General features: G+C 33.4%; 1 protein-coding gene across 1 annotated transcript; it reads left to right on the plus strand.

Annotated features, from left to right (window-relative positions):
* The first annotated feature begins 9,137 nt into the window (after positions 1 to 9,137).
* Positions 9,138 to 11,578, plus strand: LOC145118499 (Peroxidase superfamily protein). Its single transcript, XM_079054202.1, has 5 exons — positions 9,138 to 9,244; positions 9,514 to 9,662; positions 9,779 to 9,967; positions 10,074 to 10,239; positions 11,053 to 11,578. Exons 1-5 carry the CDS (start codon positions 9,190 to 9,192, stop codon positions 11,457 to 11,459), a joined length of 966 nt encoding a protein of 321 aa, XP_078910328.1. The 5' UTR covers positions 9,138 to 9,189; the 3' UTR covers positions 11,460 to 11,578.
* The last annotated feature ends 3,040 nt before the right edge of the window (positions 11,579 to 14,618 follow it).

The raw sequence follows: 14,618 nt of genomic DNA on the forward strand, positions 1-14,618 counted from the left end.
AGTAGAAAGGAGATAGTATGCCCTAGAATGAGAAGAGAGTATGAGGTGAGACAGAGAAGGGCATAAAAAGAGGTATACAAATATAATAGAACAAGAGGAAAGATATGAGGTGAGAAAGAGGAATGAGAGGATCCTGGAAGAGGCTGAGATAGCGTATGAAAGCATGAGACAAGTATAAGAAGAGAGGGGAAGACATGAGGTGAGATAGAGTAGGAGTAATGAAAGAAAGAACATAGTAGTAGAGTATGAATACATGAAAACAGATTAAAATATAACTCACCAGAGTTGTGGTTTGATGATGTAGGTTCTTTCATGTGTTGCAAGTGCATGTAGTAACCGTTGTACGGGAGGAGGTAGAAGCACAAGGGCTTGGACTAGAAGTAGTTTTTATTCTTAGTATACCCTTGTTGCTTTACATTATTATTATGACTTTATTGTAAAATCGATTTTAGCTTGGGATGTAAATGTTTTGAGTTTAGAATTCCGTAAATTTTATAGAAAACTCTGATGATCCCTAGAATACTTAGATGAAAAAATTTGGATCGTTACACTATAGGTACACCATGACGAGACGCTAAGCCAAAATGTCACATAATACTAAGAAGACACTCATATATGGTTGGGTAAATCTATATCCATATTTGATGGTTAAATGAAACATTTTTTTTATATTCTACTTCGTAAGTAGCATATGTGTATATATCAGAATCCTTATACATCCATCGATACCCCCCTCCAAGTTCTCTAGTGGTGGTGGTTCCTTTTGTGTTGGTCGTGTTCGTGGTGATGGGTGTGTATTTTGGTGCATATAATGCAATGGGAAGTATTCGTGTTGTTGGTGCTAATGGTGCATGTGATGATGACGGTGGTAGAGGTGCCTTGTGATCTTGTTGCAATCACTTATATGGTGACAAACACCACTCAACAATCCGCTACTTCAAGTAGGTTGTAACCTCTAGATGGACTGGTTATCCTCCTAATTATAAATAAATGTATCACTTAACAACATATTCAATATTATGATATAGATAAAATCCAGTTGTTAAATGATAATCGTATGCTCATCAATGGTACTCATGTAATCAGGGGAACATACATGTACAAGCTTCAGTCATGCAATGAGCCAAAGGACCAATTTTGGTCTTGGGTGACAAAAAATCTTACAAAAAGGTAACGTCTCCAATATTGTGTATTAAATTAAGATATCACAATATTAGAAGACATAATATGCTAGAAAACTATAATTCCAAATAAATAATATTACCTTGAAAGAACATATAAACCCATGCAAGGTGTAGGTATGCTTTTAGGTTTTTATTGGATGGGTGGGATGAATTTACTCTTGATTTTGACAAATACGGTCATTATACATGCAATCCCAACTGCCCTATATATGGTAATAGATGGAGGTAAAATAAATCCAGAGATTAGTTCAATATAATAAATAATTAAGAACTAGTTATATGAGGGCAAGTAAATCGTCCTTCACGGATTGACTATGGTATCTACTACATAACTCTTTTTTTCAACATGTATCGTAGGTACACTCGTATCACATCCACATCTAATAATACATCAAGTGAGTTATTCAAAATGTCATCTTTGTCTCTTAGCTTGATTGTGTCAATCGTTCAAACTAATAGGAACACCTGTCTTCGAAACTCCGTCGCCAAACATCAAGTCGTAAAATATTCAACAAACCGCAAATGCGTGATAAGACAGAATACACTCTTTCCAAATATGAGGTTGTAGCTGTCTAGATGAAAATATAGTTCCTTCATATCAGGTCGTGATTCTCTAACAACCTTCAACGTCATTGGGGAGATAAGTCGCCTCCCAAACTAGGGGAGTCATTCATGATACGACACGACAAAAATATACGACATGAAATGAAATTGAGACAAAATTGAAATTGAAATTTATGTGCATGTTCGTATTCAAATTTCGAAAACAAAAACAACACAATATTAACACATGTTTGTCGTGTTTATAAGACTTATTATAAATTAAAGATAATAAAGGTTTATTTTATTTTATTTATTTGTGTTTGTCATGTTGTTTGTTTTATCGTGTTTTAATTTGGTCGTTTCGTGTTGGGAAAACAAAACATGACATTGTGTCGTGCTATATTTGTGTTATATAAAAAATTGTCGTTTCCTGTTAGGTAAAAATACGACACGACAACCTAATTACCACCCGTATCGACAAAACTGCAAATTTGGTCCTTGTGGTTTGCAAAAAACTTTGGATAGGGTCCAAAAATGTTTCGACTTGCATGGAAGGTCCAAAATCAAAAATTTTCTGTGGTTTTGGTCCTTGGAACACCTGAAATGACGGTTTTACCCTTTTAATTTCTTTTTTGTATTTTTTTGTATGTATTTTAATACTTTTTTATTTTAAAAAATAAAAATAACATCCCATCTCCTCTCTCTCTCTCACACACACACACGACTTCTTCTCCCAACACAATACTTAGATCTTCTTCTCAATCTCATCTTCTTCACAACCACCGTCATCTGTAAATCATCATCCTCAACCACCCAATCTACATTTCAGAATCACCCACAGATCAAGCTACATTCGACTGCATCCTTCACAACGCCTGAGGCCATAAATAGAAACCCAATCTCCATGATTTCTCCGTCAACAACCCCAACGAAACCATCGACCCTCTGTATGAGTTCCTACAATGGTGGAATAAACCCAGATCTTGGAATGACTTATCACCTGCACATTCATGCTTGATTCATGAGTTCCTAATTCCATTAACTTACATGTACCAGATTAAAGAAATCTGTTTTGAGTTTGAGTTTCAGATTCCTGTTCCTTGCCTCCACCGACGACATCCCCTTTGCTCAACCTCCTGATGATCAATCCAAACAAAGATCAATTTTAGGAAATCGATCTGGTTAGCAATTGAGGAGCAGTGATATGGGAGTGGTGATAGTCCTTTCTTAATCCCATCATTCGTCTTTTTGTTATCTTTATCACACACACAAATACAGACACACAATGTGTGTGTGAGTTCCCTCCCGTTGTTCAATCACAAAGTAAACACAAGATGGGTGCTTATGTTTTTTTTATCAACTATTGCTCTTCCAGATGAAATTTTTGAACCTATTGGAAGAGAGAGCGAAGAAACAGATGAAATTTTGAGAGAATTTGAAAGGGTTCTTGATTTTTGGAGTGTATGTGCCTGTTTGTGTTTGAAGGCAAGAAATCAATTTCTATCCCCTGAATTCTGGAATTTGTGTATTAGCTATGAGATAAACACAAGATCTTCATCTTCATCTTTCCCCTGATTTCTTCATCTTCATCTGGTTCCCAGATCTTCATATTATTCAGATGGTAATGGTGATATTCCATTTTTCTGAAAATAAGAATGATGAAGATGGGTTTTGTAGAGAGAGAGAGAGAGAGGTACCGGTAGGGGTGGAGTGGGTGTCTATCTTTTTTGTTTTTTATTTTAATTTCATAAATTATTAAATTAAATAAGAAAAGAAAATATAAAACTCAAATTAAAAGGGTAAATCGGTAATTTCAAATTTTTTTGGACCAAAAACCCAGAAAAACCTTGATTTTGGACCTTCTGTGCAAGCTGGAAACTTTTTGGACCCCATCCAAAGATTTTTGCAAACCACAAGGACCAAATTTGCAGTTTTGTCACCCGTATCCCAAAGCACGACTCCCTAAATAGCACCTCATGTGCCAGGGTAGCTTCGCAATAACTTTCTGACCCGGTGTAGGTTTGCATGTCATGTTCATTGAAGTTTCATACATACAATCATGCTGAAATACGTACAACAATTTAGCACAAAATATTTCAGAATAAGTGTTCCAAAATAGTTCATTATAAAAAAAGGTTAGTGTTCCGAACATGTGTTTCGGGCTAGTTTTTCAGGTCCCGACTACGATAAACATCTTAGATACTCAATTCTACCAAACTAATTTTAACATCCCGAAATAAGGTATGCATCGATGACCATAACTTTTATTGCATTGTCAAGATTAATCCTTATTTGAGAAAAGGTGGCAGTTGACTACGTGTGGCGTACGCATGTGTACGCTCAGCGTACTCATGTGCATATCATGAAAGTGGAGGCCACCTAGTACGCGGGGCGTACCAGAGGGTACGCTGGATGTACTACGCTCACAGTGAAAACCCTAATTGTCTTTTGTGTCCCTATTTAAGGAACATGATGGCCTCATTTCCAGCCACGATTTCCAGCCTCCAATTCCCCTCAAACCCTAAATCCTGTTTCCATAGCTTGTGTGAGCATTTGTGGCTTATTGGGTGTTCTTGTGGAGTTCTTTTGTGAAGAAGGAGCCTTGAAGGAAGAAGAGCTAGTGTCCAAGCTTTTGGATCTGAGTTTTTCTGTGGTTGGTGCATCATCCAAAGGTATCAAGCTCAAAGCTTTCTCATTGTTTTGATTAGTTCATGTTTTGGTCCATTTTTAGGGTTTATGTCACAAGCTTGAAGCTTTATGAGTTTGGTGAACTCCAGAGCATAATACATGTCCTTTTAAGTGTTTTTAGTCGTTTGGATTCATAAAAATGAGATCTTGGTCGTCAAGATCGCTCCATGCATGAGATATGTGGACCTTTGTGAGTAAAGGATCAGAGTTTATTAGTTTTAGACTTGTCCAGCCATGCTAAGGCTTAGAGTCACCAACTTTGTGAAGTAATAGGCTCTAGTTAGCCCAGATATGAGATTGTAGCAATTGTCTTAATGGATTAAGACCAGGAGAGTAAGAAAAGTGAGTTTGGGACGTACGTCATGCGTACCCCAGTTACGCTCAACGTAGCGTTAAGTCCACCCCGATGCATGCATGACCAGTTGTACGCCCAACATACGCGCTGGGTGTTGACTTCCATTGACTTTTAGGGTTTTGGTCAAGTTGAGGACTTTGGAGGCCATGGAGGGTTAAAATGGTCTTTTACCCTTATGAGGTTTAGTAGAGAGACTTAGCCAACATCTTTGAGGGTTGTTAATATCAATTTTTAATTAGAGGTATATGTGACATATGTTAGGCGGAGTCTAAACCCAGTTCGGGTGCGGAATTTACTTGTTTTACTTCACGAGGTGAGTCTTCTCACTATACTTATCTGTGTGGTAATTTATGTGTGACCGGAGGGTCTTATTCGTGTTATTGACCGGAGGGTCTTATTTGTGTTATTGACCGGAGGGTCTTATTTTCTTATACTGAGATATATGCTATTATGCCTTCTGTCTTTGTGACTTATGTTGTTATATTATTCTGTGTATATATTGAGTTATGACCGTAGGGTCCATACCGAGACGTGAGTCTAGTGGATCTTCACTGAGACACATGACCGGGTCCTTATCGAGATATAGCCATGAGAGGCTAATTATTTGTGTATGTGGTATTTTTGGGAACTCACTAAGCTTCATGCTTACAGTGTTTGTGTAAAATTTGTTTCAGGTACATCTCAGGATCGCGGGAAGGCGCCGACATGATTGTACACACGAGCTTGATGGTTTGTGTTTATGTGGATTCTGGGATATTGACAAACAATTTCTGATGTTTTGTGTTTGAGAAAAATTCAATTTGGCATGAGAAATGTTAAACCATGTTTTGTGTGAACTTTTAAAAATGAAAATTTTGTTTGAAAATTTAGAGTGTTACATTAATGCTACATAACCCAAAAGTGTGTATCGAAACCTAACTATTGACAAACACTCAATTAATACGTATTTTAAACAAAAACCCATATACGTTGCAGATAAGTTCATTTGATATTTGGACTAGGTTTTACGTTTCGGAAATTGTTTTACCACTATATGACATGAAAAAAAATGTGAAAATGTATAAGGTAGAAAGAACACACAGGAAACATCTGAATCTCTTCACCATCCCACTCCGCTACACTCATTAGGACAACAACCTCCTAACTACTATGAGTTAAGCAAAGTTGATGTCATTTTTGTTAGAATCCACAGCCTCACAAATAATGTTCCGGGTCCTATGTATTTCGGACGGTCCGTTTTCAATACTGGTGGTCAATTTTGTAAGGTAGTAGTATGGGTGATTTCCTTTAACAGTAATTTAACATAGGGTCCTTTTTATTAATATCTCAATTCTAAAATTGGCTTATTCTTATAATACTTTCATATGAAGTTAAAATTAGTGGTGACAGATCGAATATGACTTTCAGTTATTACGTCACTTGACTAACCCATATACGAAGATTAATATAAGTAATGGGCCTTATATTGGGACTTAATATGGACCATCCCCATACATAACAGCCCATATAATTTTCTGAATTTTGAAAATCAAAACGAGTGAAGTATTATGGTCGTGCCAAGTCCAAAATGATGCATCTGTTATATGAAACCCTAATTTTTGTTGTTTTTTAAAAGTGACATAAATATTGAAAATATTGTTGGGATGTATAACTACTATATTATTGTAATGAAGTAAAACCTTATTATAACTCTGATATTTCATAGTGTGTAATTTCATTGACAAATTATCTCGGTGTTGTGAATGATGAATCCCACAATTGGACCAAAGCATGCATTGTGACCTAATTAGGGATTGCACATTCAAAGGTTGGAGTTTGTTCTTATCCAACTATGTTGTTTTCCAAAAAGTAAATCCTTGGTGTTTTAAATATTTTAGTTTGTTTATTTTTTAAAATATAATAACTGAAAATATTGATTTTATGTTTCTGATAATGGATATAGACCTAAGAAATATTGAGACGACTTCAACACTTAATGTGATTCAACACTATATTTTGGGAAACAGTCTTAGCTTCTTAGGTGTTTGTGTTATGTAGTATTCAAGTACAAACAATAACTCAAGTTAATTTGTAAACTTCTATATAATTTGATATATTCTTTCAAAAAATTTACAATTGTAATCTACTTATTTGTTTTTAGAATCTTAAACTAGATTCAAATCAACAATTATTTGTGACAATTTGGTTTTGCATATTTGTTCCTCAAAGGCATTTAATTTTTTAAACCGAAGAACGGTTGGTGGGGCGGCCGTCTTGGCGTCTTTCTAATCATTTCAAGAACCTCCCAAATCGCCAAAATCAACTACTAATTGATTTTCTTTTTAATTTCCATATATATAATTTCTCCACTCACTTACTTCTTTATATATTAAGTATATTTTTTATTCATATTTGTTAATACAAAATGCTAGAAAAACCCAAGTTTGTATGCAATGAGCTTTTAGTGTTGTACATAAAAAAAATGTGAATTATTATTATTATTATTATTATTATTAAAATCGGTTGTGAATCCTAATCTTTTTAAAAATGTATTGAGAGAGAGAGATACCAATAGTTAGCTTTCGGCTCTCCATAAAACCAAAGGTTCGATAAGGTTGTGGGGAGTGGTCACAGTTAAGCCGTTGGAAAAACGTTGTCAACACAGCGACAAATCAGCTCCACCACTACCTCACCACCAATTCACTATACATTGGAAATGGTTACCACTCCACAATATTTTTTTTTATAATTAAATTAAATAAAAAACATAATAAAATATTTTACATTAATTAAAACCACGTTACATTAATTAAAAAAATAGAAAATTAAACCTAAAAAAAAAAGTTAAAGCTAAATTACTAAAAAAATATAAAAAAACATAGAAAATTAAACCTAAATTACTAAAAAAACATAATATATATATATATATATATATATATATATATATATATAAAAGTAAACCTAAATTACTAAAAAAACATAAAAAATATAGAATCTAGTTGCGATATTTGTCAAGAACTTGTTAATTTTTAAAAACATGCTTAAATTTTTCGGGTTAAGATTCGGAAGCAGTACCGTGTTTACAATTTGAATATCGGTAAGTGCCATTTTTCGCCGACGAGCTTCTTCCGTTGATAGAAATTTTCTTTCTAAAAAACTTACAGTTTTGTCTATTTTCTCCGCTCGTACGTCCTCGTTGGTTGATTTTCCGCTTGAAGACGTCTCCTTTCTTGCCTTGTCCTTGTCCGGTGGTCGACGAAGCTGGACGTCCAGTGGACCCTCCCCCTCGGTGGCGTCGAACTCATCATTAAGGTCGATACTAACACCAATGTCCGACTCAGAAGTTCTTGCCCTTTTGTTGGAGTCGGTGGTAGATCTCAGATGCGTCGTTTTCGGATAAAGGACCCATTTTGGAGCATTATAACAAACTTCTCACGTTTTTTGGTTGGCGAATGGTTTACGATTGTTGGTAATTTTGTTTGTTGTATTTGGAGTGGGTGGGGTATTTTGATTTAGATCCATAGGTAGAAGATAAAAAAATATATGAGAAGAGAGTGTTTTTTGTTGAATATGTGTGTTTGTTTTGAAAGAGTGTGTGTTTTAGTTTGAAAATTATGTGTAAAATGAATGTATATAAAGAGAGAAATTAAAGAAATAATGAATTGGTTTTTTTAAATGCTTGAAACGGTCGAAATTGAGCAACGGACGAATACAAAGGCTAGCCAATGATATTGCACGTCTTCTTCCGCATTACCACCCATGTCACACCCAACCCACCCACCCTGGCGGTGTTCACGTGTCTCCAGGGGTCCAACTCCGCATTTCACGTGTGGAACAACTACCACTCCAGATAGCCTAAGGATAGACTATAATGTTAAACCACAACTAACTTAAACAGCCTCTTTGATATCATGCAAGATATCAATGGAACCGATCCATTTATTTACATATTAAATATATATTCAAGATTTTAAACCACCCCTCCATATATATATATATATATATATATATATATATATATATATATATATATATATATATATATATATATATATATATATATATATATATCAAGCTTAACATCTTCGGGTAACATGTTGATTCTTTGCATTCTCTATCCCGTATGAAAAAAGGAAATTGTTTCATTCACATAAACCAAAAAGAATTTCGCTTTTTCTTCAAAAATAGAAGCATGGCCCACAATATAAACTAATAACATCTTTCAATTTTCAAACCTGACTTATTATTTATTGAATGGCATTTTAACAACTAGTTTCGGATGAGTAGTGGATAGGACAACAAAGTCAAAGAGATAGGCTAAGTGGACAAGCTTTGCATGCTTGTAATTTTCAGTTGCACTTGCAAAGACTCCCCTATATAAAGATGGTTAGATAGTTCAGATACTTGTTCAAAGGTACAACCTTATAAAGCATTGAACTTATGGCATCTCATAAACTACTTTGCATCTTTCTCTTTTTCCTCCATTTTTATTCGGGTATTCTTATTTCTACCCCACACTCTTGCTTTTACTTTATGTAACCATGGTAGAGTTTTCATTTTTAGAAGGTTTCAATAACTGTCTTAGAAGCAAAAAAGGGTGTTTTAACTTTTAATGCATTATTTTTGGCTTTGTTTAGTAGAGATCTACTTCCATATGTTGTTATGTTTGTTTCGTGAAAACCAGTATTAACATACATAAATTATAAATTTTACGATTGTCATTAATATTGTTTATATTTACATAGTTAATATTGTTTTTTGAAGGTCATAGTGAATTACAACTGAATTACTACTCAGAAAGTTGTCCAAACGCTGAAGAAATCGTGAAACAAACTGTTATAACTTTGTATAAAGAGCATGGAAACACCGCAGTTTCTTGGTTAAGAACCCTCTTCCATGATTGCATGGTTAAGGTACAACTTATTTACTTGTTAACCCTTATTTTCTTAGAGTCAAATTTATGAAATTCAAGAAAATATATAACCTTATAATTATACATTATACACTAATTAATAAACGGAAATGACAGTCATGTGATGCATCAATATTATTGGAGAGCATAAATGGAATCCAATCAGAAAAGATATCAAAAAGAAACATGGGAATGAGGAATTTCAAGTACATTAACACAATCAAAGATGCTCTTGAATCTTCATGTCCCATGACTGTTTCTTGTGCTGATCTTGTTGCACTTGCCGCTAGAGATGGTATTGTTATGGTATGTAAATTGTAATTATTCTAATCTTTCTTTATAAATACACAATATAATTCTTGATTCATATATATATTTGGTGTTAATTTATTAATTTATTTGTGTCATGCAGCTAGGAGGACCTCATATTGAGATGAAAACTGGGCGAAAGGATAGCAAGGAAAGTCATCTTGCAGAAATCGATGCTATGCTACCTAACCATAACGATAGCATGTTGTATGTTCTTGATCGCTTTCAGTCCGTAGGGATTGATGTTGAAGGAACAGTCGCTCTCCTAGGTAAAAATCAGAATTTTTATATTTACTTTTTTTTTTTAAAGTTTTATATTAACATCATATTCATTTGCATACGAATCAAGTTTTAGAAGGTATAAAAACGTAGTATATATAAGATACTTTCTATAATAATGGTAGCTAAACTAATTGATCTTTGTAATATTTTATTATGAGATTGGGTATAGAAAAGAATAGTTGTTAGAATAGTTGTTTTCTAAAATTTTGAAATATTGAGACACAATAATATAGTTTCAAATTATTGAAAAATGTGTAATTACTCCACACGATTTGGTCAACACCACCCTAGAGTACATATCTTGAATTATCAAAAATTTGTTAGAAAAAATAAAAAAGAGACGTATTGAAACAAAATTTAGGTACTCATGTTCAATGAATATTATATGATAAAATGGATAATCATTATAGAAATGTCCCAAAGACACCAAAATCAATAAATGTGCCTTCACGGGAGCAGCAAGCACAAAGTGACATAAGCACAAAGTGACATGTTTGGAGTTTGGGATAAAACATATAACGTGAGTTCCATGCTTGACAAATGACAATGATATTGTTGGGATTTTCCCAATTAGGGAAGCTCATTGGTAACCAATCAATTTCTCGATCTATAAACTGCTAAATTTCTTATTTACCTCACATAATGGGCTTTAGGCTATTATGTATGTGTCGATTGGAGTGTCGGGACTCGACCTTTTGGGGTCCGAGATAAATAAATATAAAAAGGATAATGAATATAATTAAACAAAGTATTATTATATAAGGGTTCCCATTATATAATAGTCATTTCGTTTATGACAGGTGCTCACTCAGTAGGCAGGGTCCACTGCATCAACCTTGTTGATAGACTCTATCCAACTGCTGACCCGACCTTAGACCCGAATTTTGCTGAGTATCTGAAGCGTCGTTGTCCCCATCCTGACCCTAACCCTCTTGCAGTGGAATACTCGAGGAGTGACCTACAAACACCAATGATTTTAGACAACATGTACTACAAGAACATCAAAAATAACAAGGGACTGCTTATCGTTGATCAACAACTTGTTTCGAACCCGATCACATCTCCATATGTTGACAAAATGGCAGCTGATAATGATTACTTTCACGATCAGTTTGCTAAGGCTCTTCTCACTTTGTCAGAGAACAACCCGATAAGCGAGGAAGAAGGCGAGGTGCGAAAAGATTGTCGCTTTGTAAATCATAACTAAAAATACCCAACTTGTGTAATTTCTCGACCATTTCCAGTAATGTTTATCTTTTTATATGTGATATAATTAAGCTTATGTCACTAATATGAAAGAATGGGCTAAATGCTTGTTTTTTGCAACGTGGTTTCATCTTTTTTTTTTTTATGCAATAAAATGGTTTTTTTGTATGAAGTATATCAGTTCGTTTTATTTAGGACCAAAGTAGTACTAACAACATTACTAGTTTTGCGCGAATTAAATCATTTTTTAACCGCAAATATAATATATAATCTACTCCTAAACTAACATCTAAATTCACCTACGTCCACGACGGAACTTGAACCCTCGACCTCAAAGATGAGGGCACCACATGATACCGCTGTGTTAGAATTGCATTTTTTTATTATTCTATTAACACTTTAAAAGAGATTTTTCTCAACTCGTTTACTTATAAACTAAGTGAATTTACGTGCGTTGGGCAGCGTTAAAACTATGGTGACTTAAATTATAGCAAATATATTACATAAAATTAAATAAAATAATTAAATTATAATGATTAACCATTATAATTAACATTAAATTTCAATGAATCAATTAATTATAAAATGTCTTTTGAAATGTAGTAGTAAGGTGAAAAGTCATAGAAATTTCAAATACATATAAAGTTTAAAGAAAAAATTCCTCTTTTTATAATAGATATAAATGTTGAAAAATAATATCAAACATATCATTTTTCCATATTATGTTTGATTCAGTTTTCTATAGAACATAAAATAATATTGAAAAATGATATATTAATATATAAAATCTACAATATAAATGATTGGAAATTGAAATTCATTATCAATTTAATTAAAATACAATCAAATATATTGATTCATAAAAACTTCATTCATACAACAAAGCTTAATTTTTTGATAATATCGAAAGATCACATACATATATACATATATAATAATATCAAATTATTATACAAATTAGTATACTTCTAAGGATATATAAAATCTCATTTTAAAATTTACTAACAAATTAGATTGTTATTCATCATTCAATATGAATACATGCACCAAATAGTAGAGCTTGTGTATTCTTGTATCCTCATTTTCTTTATCTCATTCAAATTTTCTTTTTTCTCCATCTTATTTATTCTCTAAACCACAACAACCTCAAATATGCTTGTAAACTATACATACATACATACATAAATACATATATATATATATATATATATATATATATATATATATATACACCACATGATATCATAAGTGTCAACTAATAACCATAAGTTAAAAAAAAACTTTTCACTTATAGTGTTTAAAAAGATTAATGTTGAAATTATAAGTACACATAAATTAAAATTTTTTTTGAATTGTAGTGAATAATTAGTTCTTAGTTAGAAAGACATTTAATTTGTAGTGGAAGCTTCAATTAAACATAGTGCATGGAAAATGACATCTATTATAATATAGTATAGTTAGATAAGTTAAGAATATTTTTTATATTTTATTTCAAAATGTCAAATGAATAAAATTGAAAAGTTAGATAAAAATGCGAAGATACCAAAAATTGAAAATTGGCTCCAGATTAAAAGATTAAATTTTTTAGTGTTACAAAATAAATATCTTATTTTCATATAATTTTATCAGTTAATTATTGTCATATTTTGAAGTCTTCACTCTATAAAGGTGAATGTAACACATTCAAAAACATCATTTTCCGTTGTATAGTTTAATGGTCATTGAGCTATAAATTCATTGAATGTGAACTTGACTATCTCATCCTAGAGGGTGGGCAACTACTCATGTCAAATTTTTCTTAAAGGCACTAATTTTTTCTTTTTTGGGATATCTAATTCATGACCATGTTTATGAAAATAAAACGAAATATAGTTCACATTGTTAGATATTTATATTTAACTAACAACCGTTTTAATACATTTTGTATAGTATAGCGACCTAAATGTATCTTGTATCATTATATATTGTAACACCTTGTTTCAAATCGTTTCGTAGTTCGGGGCTGTAACCCGAAGATCAGTTATCATAAGGCTTCGGGCCTTAGGGGAAAGAGAGATTTAGACCCCCCCCCCCCTTGGTTGTGGGTAATGTAGATTAGGTGATCGGAGAGTTCGAGTGGTGCTTTGGAGCCCGAGGGTATAGCCGTAAGTGATAGTTCTGACCTTTTATGAATTTTGGATTTAAGTTTGGAAAGTTTTAAGGCAAATGAGAGTTGATAGGATTGTAGAGCTTTTCATTACCTTTCTGTGGATATAAAGATCGTCGAAATCAAAGTTGAAACGAAGAAGTTATTACCGTTTGAAGTTAGGGCGGTTTTGGGTTAAGCCGCGTATATTGGACGTAGTAGAGCATCCTTAGTACGCTGGGCGTAAATTAAGTACGTTGGGCGTACGTGATCAGTGCCCAAACCCCGTTTTCGTGGTTTGAGCCCTATTTAAGCTCCTTACCCCCCCCCCCCCTTCCCCCAACCTATTCCATTATCAGCCTCCACCTCTCCAACACCCTCTCTTGAAACCCTAACCCTAGATTGAGCCTTGTGAGCAAAAAGAACGCGTTTTTAAGTGCTTTGGAGTGTTCTTGGTGCACATTGAAAAAGAAGGAACTCATTGAAGAAGTGTTGGTTGCATTGGATCTTGTAGATCCTAACTTTGTTCACCTTGATCTTTCTTCCAGAGGTGTAAAGTTTAAATCTTGATGATGAAATTGTTAGATCTACCTAGTTTTGGGTGTGGTGAGCTTTTGGTCACTTTAATTGCATAAAGTTTAGATCTTGAAAGCTTGTGACCTTGTTATGGATAAAGTTGGAAACCTTATCCATCTAAACATCATTTTGATTCAGATCTGAAGGTCGGAGACTTGGAATTAATGAATTAAGTTAAAAAAAGATGCACTTTTAGGTCCCTTTGAGACTTAAAGACTAGATCTTGTTTGTTGGGACCATTCTGATGGATAAAGTTGGAAATTTTATCCATTATGGGGCTATTATGAACCATAAAAATGTGATCTTGGCCCTTTTATCCCTTCTATTTAAGAGTAGTGATGTCTTATTGGGTTAAGAACTTAGGGTTTTGGACATTAAGCACTTTATAGCTATGCAAAGTCATAAAGTAGGAAACTTTATGACTTAGGACATCATTTTGGGCTTGGATATGATTTTTTG

Source organism: Lactuca virosa, chromosome 6, assembly GCF_052849685.1.
Source record: "Lactuca virosa cultivar CGN04683 chromosome 6, Lactuca_virosa_CGN04683_v6, whole genome shotgun sequence".
In the NCBI taxonomy this organism is placed as follows: domain Eukaryota; kingdom Viridiplantae; phylum Streptophyta; class Magnoliopsida; order Asterales; family Asteraceae; genus Lactuca; species Lactuca virosa.

Excerpts from the sequence above, each read along its gene's own strand:
- LOC145118499 (XM_079054202.1), top strand. The coding sequence starts at position 9,190 with ATGGCATCTCATAAACTACTTTGCATCTTTCTCTTTTTCCTCCATTTT. Across the intron at positions 9,245-9,513 it reads TTTCCTCCATTTTTATTCGG|GTCATAGTGAATTACAACTG; the intron begins GTATTCTTATTT and ends TGTTTTTTGAAG. Across the intron at positions 10,240-11,052 it reads AGGAACAGTCGCTCTCCTAG|GTGCTCACTCAGTAGGCAGG; the intron begins GTAAAAATCAGA and ends CGTTTATGACAG.